General features: G+C 37.1%; 1 protein-coding gene across 4 annotated transcripts in view; it reads right to left on the bottom strand.

Moving 5' to 3' along the window:
- Nucleotides 1–186: 186 nt before the first annotated feature.
- Nucleotides 187–18848, bottom strand: part of tead3a (TEA domain family member 3 a) — a 28829-nt gene continuing 10167 nt past the window's right edge. The window contains exons 3-13 of one of the 4 annotated variants that reach the window (XM_056733511.1): nucleotides 10791–10855; nucleotides 9122–9184; nucleotides 8384–8395; nucleotides 6928–7056; nucleotides 5923–5966; nucleotides 5777–5841; nucleotides 5549–5679; nucleotides 5133–5306; nucleotides 4803–4946; nucleotides 2588–2740; nucleotides 187–2510 (exon numbers count right to left, since the gene is read on the bottom strand). In XM_056733511.1, the coding sequence (XP_056589489.1) occupies nucleotides 2397–2510; nucleotides 2588–2740; nucleotides 4803–4946; nucleotides 5133–5306; nucleotides 5549–5679; nucleotides 5777–5841; nucleotides 5923–5966; nucleotides 6928–7056; nucleotides 8384–8395; nucleotides 9122–9184; nucleotides 10791–10855 (1094 nt within the window). In that variant the 3' untranslated portion in view covers nucleotides 187–2396. Of the gene's footprint in view, nucleotides 2511–2587; nucleotides 2741–4802; nucleotides 4947–5132; nucleotides 5307–5548; nucleotides 5680–5776; nucleotides 5842–5922; nucleotides 5967–6927; nucleotides 7057–8383; nucleotides 8396–9121; nucleotides 9185–9305; nucleotides 9369–10790; nucleotides 10856–18848 lie in introns of all 4 variants that reach the window. The other 3 variants (XM_056733508.1, XM_056733513.1, XM_056733512.1) reach the window with 3 other exon arrangements.

The following is an 18848-nucleotide window of genomic DNA, read 5'->3' as shown; positions in this document are numbered from 1 at the left end:
GGAATTGTGGGTAATGTAGTGAGCTTGATTTTAATGCGATGTCGCGAGGAGGGTCAAGAGGTGCAGTTTTTATCATGAATTATTTCATAAATAAAAGTCCATCTTTAAAATGTGAACACAATAACTATTCAAATATTGACAATTGTATTCCATTATGTTCTCAACAATTTGAAACGCTGGTTTGATGATACAACCAATATTTATTAACAACCAGAGCATTTCTGATATTTGAACAAAGCATTGAAAAAAGAAGAAACCAAGATAAAAACCTTTCCTGTTCTTAAACTATACACAACACATTTTACACAACTGTTTTTTCTCACGTACAGGTACACACCCAAGTATGCACGCGCACACACAAATGGATGACTTTATTTTTCTGTTGTTGCTAGAAGGGATACATCTTAGGCTGTTTTTGTCTGTCAAACCTCTTTTTATATATTTTTGCAAAGACCTTAATTGTTATTTGGGTACTATCTCTTCTTCTAACAATGCCACAGCATTAAAGTCTGTTACAATGTGCACAAAGTATAATATTTCAGCTTTTTAATAATGAAAATCAAAAGGGTCTCAAGGCTTTTCTCTCTCTCTTGAATTTATTTTACGTTTTTGTTACCCCTGGCTCAATTTTATTTGTATTTATTTGTATTTGTCTATTTATTTATTTTTATTTTTACTTGCTTTTATTTTACTTCCTTTTACTAGCTTTTGGTCTTCTGAATTATTGTTGTTTATTTCTGCTCTTAATTGTGACTATGTTTTTGATGTTACATTTGTTCAATAAAAAAAAAAAAACAGCTACGGCTGGAAGTGGTGCAAAATTTCGCCATATAATTACAATAAATTATATGAGCTAACGCTGCACCTACCCCAACCCTAAACCTAACCTTACAATAATAAAAAAAAGATCAGATGTTTTCAACGTGACAAAAATGATGTGGTATTGAAGTGCGCATGCCCAGTGTAGGTAGCTGTATCCCTTCTAGTCAAAACCTTCTTTTACACGTCAAAGATGACCTGAACCACACAAAAAGTTTAGAGAGTTTTCTGGTGGATGCTGTTCACATTCTTTTGGATGTCATCTTTGGTTGAATCTGTTGACATTTGCATCCAAAATCTCCCAATGAAGAATTTCGTCGTCCTCTATGCAATATCAATATGTATATATATACACACAATTGTATATTAATGTACCAACATTAATGAAATAAACAGATGATTGTAAATAAATGGCACTGATCACGTCCGACACATTGCTAAGGCATTTGTTTTTAATGTGTGCGTATCACTAAGAGTGGGGTTGTCTATGGTCCAAACGCTATCAATTTATGTGGGTACCTTTAGTAAAACCAAATACCACTTATTCTAAACTCCAAGTGTTTCAACGTTACTAAAAGAACCTGAGAATCCTTGGATCGGAATAATCCATATGTTATTGCACTTTTGATGTGGAATTAAAGGTTAAATTCACTTTGCGCATCTGTTTATCAATTGCCTGCCTCACAGCACTCAAATAAAACTCTAAAAACTGAAATTGTTAAAGTACAAAATCTTTTCTTGCTTTTTAATATCAGGAACAACTCAAGCACCCAGTTTCACATGAATAAAAGTCAAGGGATGTGTAATTGTTGGGGAGAATTTATAACCAAGATTAACACGTTGAGAGTTTCTTCAACCAATGTTACCTGATCTTAACAGGTATGATGAAATTATGCCCCTTCTGTGGCAAGGCACTCAAATTGAGGGTATTTAAGTAACACCATGCATACCGTTTTCACAATAAGCGTTATCGCATTGGCACATTGTTTTAAATGACAATTTCTACACTTTAGGTTTCAAACCACATCAATGCTTTTAAATGCTCCAAAAGCACGTACCAGGAGGTAGAAACTGCTCACACATTTGTATTTTTCAAAATTCGAGCCAAATAAAGCAATTCGTAACGTAGAACATGACCCTGGTATGCTATGTTCACGTAACTTACGCTTACCATCCTAACAAACATTCAACATTTCTTTCCAACAACCAAATAGCTCATTCGAACGGCCTCCAATCTGTCTCAGGTTAGAGGTAGTGTGTGCTGGTGTGATACGAACAAATCAATTCTATCACAAATGGACTTGAATTGACCAGCATTCCTCTGTTATTTGCTTGCAATTGCTTTTAAAAAGACCTGTGTGGCGTTTTATTTCCAAATAACATTTGATAACTTCTCTCACAGTACATATAAGAAGAAACAGAATAATCCCTGAAAGTACGTTGTCTTTCCTTTTAAAGTACGTAACTAAATATACAATACAACCTATAGTGCCCAGTATCCTGGTTTGCGTTTTGTCCTTCTTGTGTACGTTTGTTTCATTTGAACAGTGGCTGGAGGTCTCTCGGCACAGCGTCATTCAATCCTTGACAAGTCTGTAAACATGATACTGCGCTCCATGGTCGCTTGTGGACACCTCGAACACGAATGCAATGCATAGCAAAGTCTCTTGTGTGTCTCTGTTTGTTACAACCTGGTGAGGGGGATAACACGTGTTAGGAAATCTAGTATCGTGTAGTAGCATGTTATCAATGTTGTTCATACTCTTACCTGCAGTATAGTGAAGTTCTCGAGGACGCTGTTCATCATGTATTTTTCTGGTAGGTGCTTGAGTTTATGGATGAAGTTGATCATGTATTCGCACATGGGGGAGCGATGGATCCGGTAAACGTACCTCCCACCCTCCACACGAGCATATTCTGTCTGCGGGTTACAATCACAAACTTTGAGCACAGTGGTTGGTTTCTTAAGCCAAACTGCTATGTCTGTATTGACCATTTACACTATATGGCCAAAAGACTGTACAACAGACTCATTTGTGTCTTTTTAAAGGGACAGTTCACTCAATTCTATCATGAATTACTCACTCTCTAGTTGTTCCAAATCTGTTTAAATGTCTGTGTTCTGTTGAACACAAAGGAACAAGTTTGGAAGAACGCTTGTTACCAATTGACCACCATTGACTACCATAGTAGGAACAATGACAATGGTAGTCAAAAGTACCCCAGAACTGTTTGCTCTCTTACATTCTTCAAAATATCATCAGTGTTCATCAGAATAACGAAATTTAAACGAGAGTAAATGATGACATACATTTTATTTTTGAGTGAACTAAAGGTACAGTTTGTAGAAATCGCTGCTAGAGGGCGCACAATCAAAACAATGACAATCGCGTAGCTTGATGACTCTGTAGAAGCGTGGAATGATGGGATATGTTGTCTTCAACTCCACTGCTGATGGTACCGCTGATACATCAATTAGACGGGAACGAGAAATCATGTTAGCGGAATAGGTAAAGTAATAAAGTTTTATAAATGTTGCATTTGATGAAATCATTTTATTTCATTATAATGAATTAGACCCAAGTAATGTAAGGTTTAAAACTAAATTATAGTCATAGATGTTACAGTACTTGTCCATTTCGATGGAGGTACAATGCGCAGTTTTAAGTGTTCAAATCAATCATAGTAAAAGTTATTTTTAACGTAAGTTACCCACATCATTTGCAATAATGCAAGATGAGCCGACTTTACAAACTACTTCTGCACCTGTCTGCGACAGTGTCACGCGGCTGATACGTCAGTAAAGGCGGTAACAAAGGGTAACGCGGTCCACTGTTTAGAATAGCGATTTTCTCAGGATTTAAAAGCAGTTGGAAACATTTGAGATATTGTAAGTACTCAGCTGAAAAAAATACAGTGTATAACATTGGCCAAGTGGTTTTGGGATATTTTACTGCAAAATTCTTACAAACTCTGCCTTTAAAGTGATAGTTCACCCAAAAATGTCATCATTTGCTCACCGTCATGTCAGATCACACCTGTATAAATTACTTTGTTCTGATGAACACAGAACATCCTTGAACACATCATTGACTGCTGTAGTAGGAAACATTTAATGTTAGTCAAAGGTGCCCCAGAAAGGTTTGTGTTCCTAAATTCTTCAAAATATCTCACTTTGTGTTCAACAGGACAACAAAATATACAATGTTTTTTTCCTATTATGGTAGTGGATGATGTCAAAGAACTCAAAATAGCTAACATTCTTACAAATATCTCTTTGTGTTTAACAGAAAAGAGAAATGTATATAGGTTCAAAAAACAACCTGAAGGGGGAGTAAATGATGACAGAATAAAAAAATTGGGTGAACTGTCCCTTAAACCTTCACATTCAACAATTATTCTCGAATAATATAAATCTAAATTCTACATTTACATTCACATTGCATTTTGCAGATGCTTTTCTTTAAAGCGACTTAAGTACAAGGTATAATTTCAGGTATAAAGTTCTCACTTTGTGTAAATGTAAACAATATAATAACCTTGAAATCATTTGAATCCACTCTTCTGAAAAAGGCTTTTCACTAGACGTTCAAACATAGCGCTCCTATTGACGCATCATTGAGCTTAGGCACTGATGTTGTCGACGGACCTGACACTCATTCAGTGTTGCAATACATCTTGAATTGTCTAATGCGGTTCACATCTGGGGTTTTTAGCAGGTCAATTAACTTCATCTGCGCCAGACTCTATAAATCATCTTTATTGACATTGTATTGTGCCCAGGGGACCCAGTCATGTTCAAACAGATAAAGGAACCTCCCCAACGGTTGCTGGATACACATTCTCTTGAATATAATGTTATGACATAGAATTATGTTTCTTCTCTGGAATTAGAGGTCTCGCCAAACCTGTTAACTACAACATACTTTTTACTCCGTACCGTAGTGCCATGTTAGCCGTTTATATTTTAAAAGTGAACTCACCTCAACTTTCTCTACCACTTGCTTCCCAAACGAGCAGACTTTAGTGGACACAGTGATGGTCATGTTTTCAGCACTGCTGTACTGACTGCTGACACCATAAAATGAGCCGGCTCCATCCTGAATATTGTTACTGTTCAGATCAGCCTGAAAAAGACAAATTCCCTCATCACTGTGTCATTCAAACCTGTATATGAGTCTTGGCTCAAGAGAACGCAAAATAAGATATTTAGAGAAATGTCTAAGAGGTTTTGTGTGCATGCAATGAAAGTCAATAGAGGGCAGCGTCGTTTGGTTACCAAAGAAAGAAAGTCACACAGTAAAGGAACTGACCCAGAATTTGACCAGAAAGAAGGCATTCTGAGGGCCTTTCTCATACAACTCCTTCAGCCCTCCTTTTTTCTCAGGAAACTTGTCGTAGATCTGACGGATGTCCACTGCCTCTAGGAGAGGGTCGGTGTATGAGGGGTTTGTTTGAGCGATGTGGACGAACAGGTGCTTGCTGTACTGTGGACAACAATTGCAAAGAACATCATTAATTCCAAAACTGTGCTTATTTCATTACCCGTATCTTTTTTTGTTTCCTGACGTAAAATATAATCGTAGGACTTTATATTTGCAATATTAAATGCTTTTTTAAGTTGTTCAAAAAGGTGTATAGTAACTATTTTGATTATTTTTGATTGATATAAAGTTACAGATTGCAACTTTAAATATATGGTGTATTCATTTTTCAATTGAACACTCACAGTGTCAGGGTCTCTCTGGACCTCCATGAAGGCAGAGTACTCCAGCATGCGGAGTTTAGATGAAGCAATGGTCCGGTCCTGCCATACAGGCATCCCTGTGGGGGGGAGAGAGTTGGATATGGGCTCATAACCTGTCGAGGAAACATTGCTGGTTTAGAACGGTTGATCATTTATACACCAGAAACATATGATGGCTGAACAGCTGTATAAAATATAAATTGCTCTTACTTGTTATGGGGTTAGGTAGTGGGGGTTGTAGAGAGGAGTACGGGTTCTGTGCAAAGGGTTTGATGCTATGAGACACAAAGAAAACAATCAGCAGGTTTTCCAAAGCACACTGTGATCAGATCAGATGTCACCGTTATAATACTCACTCCTGAGAAGGTCCAGGCTGCCCTGGGATGGGGCCGGGCCAAAACTATTGAATAAGATACAGAGCATGTAAACACTGAATTAGGGTTTATATGCATAAAGCTGTAACTATGTTAATCCACAAAAACTGCTATTGAGAATGCACATAAAAATCTGTATAAATCTGCCCTCGCTACACAACTGTAAACTTATAATGATTTATAAATAGAGCTATCGGCTACGATTTCACAGGAAATGTTAGTCTAGATTAGAGATAAGTGCTAGAGATACACGATATATCGGCCAATAATCGAATCGGTCGATAAAAGCAAATTTTCATAACAACTCCGATATATCCTGTCAATCAAAAGAGGACAGCAAAATGCAATGAGTTTGTGCTCTGTATATAGAAAATGTTAAGAAACATCAACAGTTTGATGTTCAATGTTAACAGTCATTTTTTGAATTAAAAACGTTCAGAAAATTCCGAAATATTCATTTAACCTTCAGAATCCGTATCGGCAGATATCACTTTGAATAACACAATTCATTTTTTTTAAGTTGTGTCTCACTATTAAGGATAACATGCTGAATACGAAATTCACATAAATATTTTTTACCATCGACGTTAATACAAAAAAAAAGGGATTATTACTCAATAGTCACCCATCATCCCTAAATCCCACCTTCCATGTGCTACAGAAATTTCGAGAAATTTCTTACATTTGAAAATACATTTGAAAATTTGCAATTTACCAATATATCGTAATTAATTATATAAGCTCAGAATTTAACTGAGCTAAATATGGACTAAAACATTAATGCTACATTAGCACCACAGAATTGTAGAGAAGGTCAGGCGAAACAAAAAATTGTTACACTGTGTAATCGAATATTAGTCTCGGCGTATCTCTATTCTAATAAGTACATAAAATAACCTACAATTTTGTGATTCAAACAGAGATGGCGATATAGAGATAAAAGTTACAGATCGCAGCTTTACAGTAGTCAACAGAGGGTTAACTAACCCTGGCTGGAGGAGGATAGGGGTGCTGAGGAAGAGGAGGCAACTGACTCTTCATCACGCTGGCCGAAACAATCTGAGCAGATGACAGAGCAGCCATGTTCTGCAGGGCTTTGTCTTTTGAGGCCTGATCCTGAGAAACAGCAACAAGGGTTCATTACAAATACCTTTCAAAGTCAATACTGAACAATGGCTCACAAACTTTAAGATTATTAGATTTAATAGCATTATATTTTATAATATAATAATAATAAATACTTTCACCCTATAACGGTTGGTGAGTAAAGGTTAAATCAAAAAATAATATTTTGTTTATTATTCAGTTATGGTGAAAATCTCATAGCATGCCCATGTAGCGTATGTGTTAAGAGTATCATGCGAATATCATGTTTCTGATAGCTAGTGATATGTTTGCAGCCACCCGCGAGGACACATTAGCACATCTGTAATAACATTCAAACACAGCACGAACATTTACTGCATGTAAAGGCCGTAACATTCAGCTAAGAGGAAAAAGAAGAGGAAACAGAAAGAAAAAAGATGACAGACATCTGGCCCAACCAGAAAACTGTTGTTTGCAAGTCTTGTTTAGGTGACAAATGCAATCCACAAAAAAAAATGCACATTTTGTTTCGAGTGTTGGAGTATATTATGTTTTTGAGATAAGTAACATCAAAACGTAGCATTGATATAATAATCAAAACTAGGGTTTTGCGAAATCTACGAAAAATGTGACAGCATGCTAAATAATGTGATATACAACATGCGATATTATGTTTAAAGTTTGTCAAATATATTTCAAAACTGAAAATTATAACCAACATACATTACATCACATTATTTCTCAACACATCAGACACAGTCTCTCAATCTGCATCAATCTAAAACTTTGACTATGTAGACCACTTTGCAAGATGTAAACACTGGCCCAGAAGCACTTCCGGTTTCAATGTTTATTTCTTTTTTAAAATCTCACATACATAATAAAAACGTAAAGATATTCGTTTGACATTTTCATTCCTTAAAAAAATGTCCTGTTATTTGTATTTTGTTGTGTAGTGTTAAAAAACAGAAAGTTCTTCTGGCCCAGCGTTAGAGCGGCGTGGTCACGTGTGGTCAAAGTGGTCTATACATAACTTTTAGATTTTTTTATTATTCAGTTATTGCAAACTTTTGCGATATGCACAGATTTCGATCATTTCGAATAGAAGTTAGTCAATGAAACATCAAAACACCTTCAACAAACAGCTGCTTAAATCAACAAACATTCAAGTCTGAAATAAAATAAAAATCAGCACAAACAGCAATCGTCTGTTTCATCTGAACGAAATAGGCAACACGCTGCCGGCAAAAGCACATGACATCACAAACCTAAGTGACAAAACCAGCCAAAGCCAAGCACCTGCAGATATCTGTGTGTGTCTATGGGTAAAGCAGGCTACAGGAGACATTTCACTTACCAAATTCATGGCCTAAAATTGAAGGGAAGAGAAACTGTTAAAACGCTGAGACAAACAGATGAGATGCAACACTAATCAAGTCAATCATGAGGTCTTCTGATTTCTCTCTTGGTATTTTTAGACGCTACAGAATATGTTGTCCTGCTATATAACAATAACTCGACTGACTATTCAGCACGTTTCCATCCGCTGTAGGAAAAGTGAACCCATTATTCAACATTTTTAGGACTACTTTTTACACTCTGAGGACTTCATGACTTTACTTCCCCACTGCAGATTTGGCACCATTTATAACCATCCAAGGACAGAACAACGTCTGAATTATGTGTTTATTGGATTGCCTAAGTATGCAAATCAACATTCAGCAGGTTATGGAAATCCATTGACGTTCAAAATAAACTTCAGTAAAACAAAAATCACCAAACACACTATGAAATGCTAAAAGGATGTAAGGATGAGTAGAAACTTGGGTTAGGCAGGATTAGACAATGTTCTTTTAACACTATCTTAAACATAGCATGCAAAGCAATATGCCTGGTTAACCACCAGATGGCACCGTTAAATTGCACTCATGCAGCGAATTTAATTAGCATGCAGTTTTAATGAACGTTTGTACAAACAGCACTTTAAAATCATATATAAAAACAATATAGTTTTATGTATTCACTTAAGCTCTTAAAGGAAAGTTAAGTGCACAGGTCAAAGCAGATGGGACATCATCTGCAGTGAAGCGCATACCTTCAGCTTAGACTGAATCTCACGAGACTTTCGCCGTGCAAGAACCTGCAGATGGCTAGATACCTGCAGGAAAGAAGCCAGAAGGGAAAGGAAAGAAAGGAAAAAAGAAGAAGAAAAGAGGAGAGAGAGAGAGAGAACAGAGAGGGAGTCAAAGAGGAGCCACTAGGTGGCAGCCCAGCCGTACCTTAATGCCTGTTTGGTATTCCCGCACTTTCTTTCTGGCTAACACCTGAATGTGACTAGACACCTGAGGTAAGACAGGGCCACAGACATTTGATATAATACTTATACAATCACATGGAAATTAGTAAATCATCTCTTAAAATGACTGATGAATCCATAACATTATCATCCGAATATTATTAAAATTGCATTGCAAATAGTACAAGTGTCCACAGGAAAACAGGTGTATTAAATGTTTCATAAATGACTTACAAAAATGTATATAAAAATGATATATCAACTATAATATAAAACTCATAGGAAATTACTCATTCCTAAAGATATTATTAAAATATTTGAAAAGTTTATTGTTAAAACAGACTCAATTTTCATGTTTGTATTGTGTTAAATTAGCTGTATTTATTTGTTAATTGTAGTTATTATTATTTAATCAAAACAACACAACTGCAGTTTGATTAATATTACTTGCAATGCACAATACAAACATGATTTTTGGAATTGTTTAAAAACTAGGTCTGTATTTGCAAATAAGCTCTTCATTTTTTATTTATTTTAAAGCATTTATGCATTATTATAGTGATTAATCTACTTAATTTAGGCATAATATAAGACTCGCCTTACCTTGTGTTGATAACATGATCAAAAATTAAACAATTAATATTCTAAGTCATTTGCAAGTGCACAACTCACATGTGGTGGTATGCTGATAACGTCAAATGTCATTGTTTCTTGTTACATGCGAAAAATAACAAGATCTTATTGACATGCTGCCAATTTTAAATAAGGCGCTCAGATATGCTTCTTTTCCTTTTAATTTCCCTCGCAAACGTATCGTTTTGCTTTAGAAGACATTTCTTTAAAGGGATCGTTCACCCAAAAATGAAAATTCTTTCATGGTTTACTCAACCTCAAGTTGTTTCAGACCTTTATAAATGTCTATGTTTGGTTGAACACAAAAAAAGATATTTGGAAGAATGTAAGCCACTGAGATTTCTGGGGCGCCATTGAGTACCATAGTAGAAATACATGTTGTATAATTTTGTTCTGTAGAAAACAAAAGAAAATATTATGAAGAATTTAGGAAAACAAACAGTTCTGGGGCACCTTTGACAATCATTTTAATGGTAGTCAACCGTGCCCCAGGAATGTCAGTTGCTAATGTTCTTCCAAATATCTTTCTTTTTGTTCAACCAAACAAAGAAATGTATAAAGGTTTGGAACAACTTGAGGTTGAGTAAATGATGACAGAATGTTCATTTTTGGGTAACTATCCCTTTAACCAATTGTGGTCATCTGGATTACTTTAATGATTATGAAAGTTTACTTTTTTGAGAGCCATAAAATAATTTTTAATTATTAATTATTTAATTCTTTTTTGAAGCTAAAGGAAGTTATCTGGGATGGTATGAGGGTCAATTATCCCTTTATGCTTATTTTTACACTGAGGGTTTAGCAAAGTGACACCTTAATGCAATAATGACGTTACCTGCTTTCGTGTTCGGTTTTTTCCGGTCCGTAGCTTTATGTATCTCGCTATCAGCTCATTGCGACCTGGATCGTCATGAAAGAGAAACACATGATACAAAAATACCCATTAGCGCTGACAGACGAGCAGCATTAACACATGCGGCTGAAAGATTTAAACAGATGCAGTGACATGCCGATTAGAATATAAGAAACATGACGTAAGGCAGTACATTCTGTCATCATTTATTTCCTCTCATGTCATTCCACACCTGTATGACGTTCTTTATTCTGCAGAACACAGAAAAATATTTTGAAGAATGTTGGTAACCAAGCAACATTGGCCCCCATTGACTTCCATTGTATGGACACAAAACCACTGTGAAATTTCTCAAAATATCTTCTTTTGTGTTCCACAAAACAAAGAGTTGCATACAGGTTTGGAATGACATGATGGTGACAGAATATTTTACTTGGTAAACTATTCCTTTAATAAAACACTTAAGCCTTAATAACTCAAACAAAGCACATAATCCAATACGAAAACACCAATTTGATTTTGTTTTTATCTTAAACTGCAGAACAAAATAATATGCCATGCTATATGTTGAATGCACTCTAATGTGTGTGAAATGTGTTGCGTGTAATTGAACACTCAGATAAAGCTAGTGGAAACGAACGCAGTAATGCCTCCACCAGCAATATCACAGCGGGGTGTAAAGCCTCGTATGTGACCATTAGTTTATTAATAGACCATTGAAAGACAAGGCTTGTGATAGATGAGTCAAGTGATGTGGGTGGTGACTTGGCAAAAAAATGAAAAACAGGACTCCCACATGTGGTAGGATTGACCAATCGGGTCGTTTTGTGTTTTCATATAAAGGCCGATTTATTAGATGTTTAAAACAATAAATCTGTGTGTGTAATGGAAGAATGGATCAGAAACAAAGGAAGACGGGGGAGGAGAGATAAAGAGGATTTCATCACGGTTTATAAAGGGTTCGACCTTGTGAACAGCTGTGCAAAGTTTCAACCATGAATCTTTCAGGACGTCCCATCTCTCCCCCAACACATCCGACTCACTTACAGCCAGACCTTCTGCACCCTACACATGATCCCCGGCTCTTATATAAAACAACGCTCCCCAGGAAACAGATCGGTGTATGTAAAATACACAAAGAAATGTGTGATAGGATACAATGACCAAACACGATCTTACTCTTGGGAACTTTGCTTCTTCACATCATACTTTCTTTCATTATATCTAAAACTTGCCCAGGCTGTTTAATTTTGACAGTTTGGGACAAATCAGTGATCAACTCTTCAATATATTTTACTGTTATGTGTTAATAAATCTGTTTATATCTTCTGTATGGTGTTGATGTTTTTATTCATGGTTATGGTTTGATTTTATTTTGAAATCAATACAGCCATAAAAATGTTTTTAACAAAACAGATGTTAACTTTACAGCATTTTTTATGTAAGTTTTAATTAACCTCACATTTATGTCAAAATGTTGTGAAAAAACATGTGGTAAAAAATAAATATCTATGATATGGGTAAAAGAAAACATGTTTATCTTGAATAAATGAAAATGGTTGAAAAAACATCACATTCATTTGTTTCACACTGAAAACATGTCCCACAGTCTAATAAATAATGTTTTAATAGTAACAATAATTGTTAAATTTATTGGAATGGTGTTACGTTGTTTATTGGGAAGAATTGAAAAAATGTATTGCTATATTAATCTTGCATCTTCCATTATTTGGTCAAACAAAAATCTGTCCCAATCTTACACCATTGGTTAAAAAATAATGTAGGGCTTCAAAAACAGATGATAAATTTCAAATTAAAAATCACTTTAATTTCAAGTTGTTTATGTATATATGCCATTGTTTTATATTACGTGTGATTTTTAGATATCTGCTTTGGCTCTTTAAAAACTAATACTGAAGATCATTTTAGGGCCTTCATAAACTCTTGACACCAAAAGATGACACCCTGTCTAGTGTTTTCTCACACCAACACCAACAAATTAGAGCCTTTTCTATTTAATTTCATTAACTGATATTGATGAAATGACAACACATGAGGATGTCAAAAAGGATTAGGCAACCAGACAGAGAGAAAGAGAGAGTGAGAGAGAAAGAAAAGAAGGCAGACACTAAACGGCAAAACACGTGGAAACGAGAAGGCAAACAGATTCAGTTCCAGACACACAGAGGAGACTGTGATAGATGCAGAGAGACTCTGGCCCATTCCCAGCAACCTTGAACCCCTGAGTCCCGGCCAAAAGCTTTCAGAGAGCCCGTCCGCAGGCTACCTCCCCACATATAGTGTGTTTACGACCCCAAGCCAAACGCTGCACTTCCTGGGAGGCACGGTGAGGAAGAAGGACAGATAATATTGGGAGAAAGTAGCAGGAAGAAAACAAGACTCAAAGCACAACTATGCGACATGGATCTGTAATAATATCTTCAAATAAAGATCAAATTTTTTATGAAGTTGGACATTACTTTTGGCCACAATTGCACTTTGGGTTCCTTCCTGCATGTCATAATGTGTACGTTCTGGTTCACAAAAGGTTCTTTAGGTTATTAAAAAGTATGAAAAAGGTGGTGGTTTAAAGAACCTTTGGCTGAATGGTTCTTTCTGGATTCAAAAATGGCATCGCTGTGAAGAACCTTTTAGGCACCTTTATTTTAAGAGTGTGCTTTGTTCAAGTACATGGTGGTGAGACCTATTGGGTCACTTCTTCCAGCAGATGAACCTAAAATGTTTCCCAATTCTTTTGCCATCATGACCCTGCCACACATGATGCGGAGAACATCTAATACAATTCTATCATTTGGCTTAAGACAGCTGACACAAACCATCCAACATGGTCCCTCTACAAGAACCTCCTGAAAAAGGTAGCAACTCAAGTCACTCTTTGGTTAAAAAAATTCCATTGACAAATTGCTGAGTCTAAAAGGGCCTTTTCGTATCAATGCTTACACATGAATATTCTGACAGATCTGACTGAAGATGTGCCAAAGGAAAGTGCAGATTCCCTCAAAGATTCCTCTAAAGTGTGTCCAGCAAAACCACGGGAGAAATTAAACGTTTTGCATGCATTTATCCCCAAAATAAAAATCTTTCCTTAAAGAATCTGACCTTTCCTTAAATCAAAAAGAGCACCTTATGCTCCAGCTGGGATAAACAGATCGCCATGGTCGATGTGTTTGGCTCTGTTGACTGCCAGTTTATGATGAACACAGCATTGTCTGTTGCTTGTGCTTGTCTTCAATTGTCAGTCTTGTTGACACAACCCAGTGAAGCTGTTTCACGGCAAGTTTCACTGAATGTTACTTGGCGAAAACCTTCAGTCAATATGTCAACAAGAATGTTGTCTAATATGTTTCCTCTAGTTTTTCTTTCGTTCATGAATCGTTTAGACAGTTTCCTCCATGGTTCACCCTGGTTAACCCTGTATCCGACCAGATGTGCATGTGTTTATTGACTAAAACCACCTGCACTTTAACAACTCTACACCACCCACCTGTTGGCCTGCAGTAAAAGTCATGGATTAGAGACTGCCAATCAGGGAAAAGACCAAAGCGACGGCCAATCAAAAACAGGTGCCATGCCTTTCCGAGCCGGCTGAAACTAGATTCTTTAAAAGCTGGCATCTCATAATTCTCATTTTTCAATTTTTGATTCTGAGACGATACATCATGACAGTGGTCTAAGATATCTCAAGGGAAAAGATAGCAATTACATATTTTCCATTTTCATAATGTGTGCAATGAGGACACATAGACTGGAAAACATCTGCGATATTTAATCAAGGTTGTGCCATGGATTGCCATGTAAAATTTTAAAAAGCTGTTTCTAGGCGATTGTCATAACTAGAAAATTAAAAGTGCATCTATGCAGGAATTTCAATCTGAGGCTCCTATGTACTGTAGCTTTTTTACCCTACATAGTGCATCTTTAAAGGGTTAGTTTACACACACACATATTTTATTTCTATTTATTCCCTATTACCTAAAAATATTTTGAAAAATGTCTCATTTTTTGTTTTCATACACTGTACGTCAGTAGGGGCTCAGAGTTGTTTGGTTACCAATGTTCTTCCAAATAACTTATTTCCTGTTCTGCCGAAGAAAAAAAGTCATGCAGGTTTGAAACGACATAAAAAACACAAGCAACCTATGATGACTATATTTAAACTTTTTGCATGTACGTCATGACACATCATGCTTAAATGTATGAGTTGAAACATTTCTGGAAGATCCTGTATGAAGTTCTGCCAATCCTGCAGAACGTGTTCTTACTTGTTCTGAAACAGATATGAACACACACCTAAGATGTCAAAACATGTGAGTTGAGTAGATGTGTGGACGATCCCCACCATGAGAGGTCAAAAGATCAGAAACTTTTGGTCACTTAAGGGCCAGCACTTATCCAAAGTGGAAAATGTCTAAAGACTTTTAAGGCAAGGGGGGACACGCCCTGACCTCTGACAACCCCTGGAGGGCATCCCTCCTCCTGTTAACCTTTTTAGATCTCAACAACTTCTAGCAATGGGACAGACGATTTCAATATTAGTAATTGTGGTAGTTTTAGTTTTCTTAACATGTAAACCAGACCATGTAGTCCGGTCTCGAACCTGCATGGCCCACAGCCCACAGGATATGTAAGAAGCATGTGTGCTTACCGACTTGCCACATCTACGATTTAGGATTTAGACTTAGATTTCTTACATCCGCAAACATTTGTTGCACATTACCTTTGCAGTTTATCATTTATCACACAGCTGGAGGAGTGACAACAGTAATTGTGGAAGCATCACATCTGGTCGTCTTGTGCAGCTGACATGACGTCATGTGTGGGCTCTGGGATTTTTCTGCTAATTCACGAGGCTGTGAGAACAGACAACCCTTAATATCGACAACTTCAATAAAAGCTGCTACTATAACATGAAAGGCTGCATGATGACAAACAGATTCACAAATTAGCCCAATCCTGCGAAAGACCTTGATATCATTTGTGTTAGCGTTGATATGTTTCCCGAACCCAACAGCTCCGACACGAGGGCAATAAACCAAAATGATTGCAGGTGGAGACTTAAAAAAGAGAAACCTGGCAACACATCACAGGTGTTAGATGACAAATCAAGCTCATTAAAGCAGCCAGACACTGGATGAGAACATTGGATTGTTTAACTCGTCTTCCCACGGTGCAACGAGAGTGAACTTTATTGGGAGAGCTGCTTTGTGTTAGGAGACGGCAGGGGATCAGCGGTGAGTAATGAAGCTCTGAGGAGCATTAACAGGCGCTAAATGTTGCCATTGATGATTAAGAACGAAAGAGCTTCACATCCATTTCAGTTTCCATTGCACGCGGTGTCGCCACCGTTGGTGACCAAACAACATTGGACCCCGTTGGTTCCCACTGTATGGACCACTGAGACTCTAACTATCTTTCTTACTGGAGTAACTGGAGTCTTAAAAATGTGCTATAGGCCTGAGAGTGACGTGAGCCAAAGAACGTGTTTCGCAAATAAATTCATTTATCGGCAAAAAAACTTTAAAAATGACCAATGTTATAATCATAAAAATGCTTAATATCGACGTTGATAATCTGTCGATCCCTAGCCACTACTACACTCTGAAAATTCTGTGTTCGGGTTGGTACACACAGCCCCGCCCATCTCCTGTCTGCGAAAGACTGTGACATGGTTTCTAAACAACGTTTCTGCATTCGCCGGATCCTTCAGCTGAGTAAATAATTTCACGTGTATTGCGCTTCCCACAGGGAGGCTTATACAGCGATATTATTTACGACACTGTTAACAGACAATTGCGCTTATCAACCACGTGGCGGAACCTGTGAGCAAAAGTGTTGCTTTAAAGCATTCTGTTCCAGACAGTAAGATTAGAAAAACAGACTTGGACGTTAAAACTTCTCTATTGTACTTTACAGTTTTTAAGACACCTGGAGACTGCTCGACTTCTGGAAAACTTAGTGAAATACATACAGCTGATGGCAAACACTGAGAAACCAAAAGCACAATGTCACTAGGGCATACACTGTCCCTCTAATGCCTCCCCCAGATGGCCGGACTATTTTAGTGCTGTCTAGTCAAAGTATACATTGCCGCCGGTGAACTGGGGGAGGAGGAGGAAGGCCATATCAGGAGACTCCGTTCGCTTTCGGAGATTGCCATCAGGGTTCTGGCAGGATTGCCGTGACATGTCCGCGTCGAGACTGTTTGTAAAGAGAGAGGGAGAGGCTGATCTTGTCGTATGGAGCCTCCGAGAGCAAACCCACAGGACTGAACACTAGTAAGACCCTGACAACTCATGCTACCACAAAAGGACAAAATGGCATGCTGTTGAAAGAAACCTTCCTCGTGTGTTGAGTGGGGGATTAAGGCTCGTGTGACAGGCGTGGGTGGAGTGTTACGGTGCAGGACAAGGCCACGGAGCTGTGGAATGTGTGTCCCCTTTAACCCAAGGAAAAAGAATGTGGGATGGTCTCCATAAGCCTCTTTTACAGAGAGGGTCAAAGGTCAAAACACCCCATAGCCAAATGAGCTCATCTGTGCTAACCACCACATGATAAAGCTTGATGCAGTAATAGTTTAACAAAAGGATTATGGTCAAAAAGTGAGTTGATCAGTTGTATGACATATGCTGGCCTAATCCCAGCAATTTATATTCATGCTTAGAGAATGTCCTGAAATACCTCAAGTGTGCCAAAGAATTACCTTCGAAAAGACAATACAGGCACTTGCATCAAGAGCGGAATTACACAGCAAAGTGAATTGCAAAGCAAAATCGCCTAAGGTTTTTGTATGACACTACTGATACTAAAGAGATGTGGATTGGCCCATAGGTGCTCTATAGTGTAAATATATCTTAAAGAGATCACCTAATAAACAAGTATGTCATCATTTATTTACAATAAATTTGTTAAAAACCTGTATATTACTCTTTCTTTTGTGTTCCAAAAAAGAAGATATTTTGAGAAATGTCTTTCTGTTCATTCAATGGAAGTCAATGAGGGTCAGTGTTGTTTGGTTATCAACATTCTCCAAAATATCTTCTTTTGTGAAGATCAAGAAAGTCAAAAAGGTTTGAAATGACATGAAGATGAGTAAATGATAGTGACATCGTTTTCAGTTTTGAGTGATCTATCCCCTTAAAGGATCACTTTAAAATTTTAATTTCATGATAATTCACTCATGTCTGTGTGTTTCTTTCTTCTGTAAAAACAAATAGAGACCTTTTCAGGGTTCTTCTGCATATAATGGATAAGAACGGGGGGCTGTTGGTTTAGATCCTAATTTGAGTTTCATCGCAGCTTCAAAAGGCTCTACATGACACCAGCCGTTGAAAAGGGGTGTTATCTTGCAAAACAATTAAAAAAAGTGATATACTTTTTAAACATAAATACACGGCTTGCACTGCCTCCCCGATCCACGTCCACGACTTCCGTATTTCGCAATCATACACGTAGATTTCAAATAGCTGAGCCTGATATGCACACGAACTGACCATTTAAACAATGCTCTTCACAAAGACATATAATGTGTCATTCCACATCGAAGAACTTTCGAGGGGTCTTATTTCTCCATACTCATGAACAATGGGTAAGAACTTCTGCTTACATCACGATAACGTTTCAAGCCATATTTTTATGTTTAAAGTATTTCATTTTCTTGGAAAATGACATTTCGCAAGACAACACCCTTCATTTAAGTTAAATTAAATGTGACCTTAAATTTGGACCTTAACCAGCAGCCCCCCTGTTAAGTCCATCATATGGATAAGAACCCTGGAAAGCTTTACTCATAAGCCTCAATTTGTTTTGACAAAAGAAATAAACACACATGTGGCTTTGTATGACATGTGGGTGAGTGAATTATCATGAAATTTTAATTGGAAAGTGAACTACTCCTTTAAAGGCTCCATTTCTCATTACATGCATACGGGAACTTGACTATGTCATTTTCAACATGTTTTTAAAAGTGTATGAAGACTTAAATTAATCAAGCAAGAATGCATCTCTGTTTACTGTCAATTC

This window comes from Triplophysa dalaica, chromosome 20, assembly GCF_015846415.1.
Source record: "Triplophysa dalaica isolate WHDGS20190420 chromosome 20, ASM1584641v1, whole genome shotgun sequence".
Classification (NCBI taxonomy): domain Eukaryota; kingdom Metazoa; phylum Chordata; class Actinopteri; order Cypriniformes; family Nemacheilidae; genus Triplophysa; species Triplophysa dalaica.
Note: the sequence above shows the minus strand (reverse complement) of the source record. Positions and strands in the feature narration are given on the sequence as shown.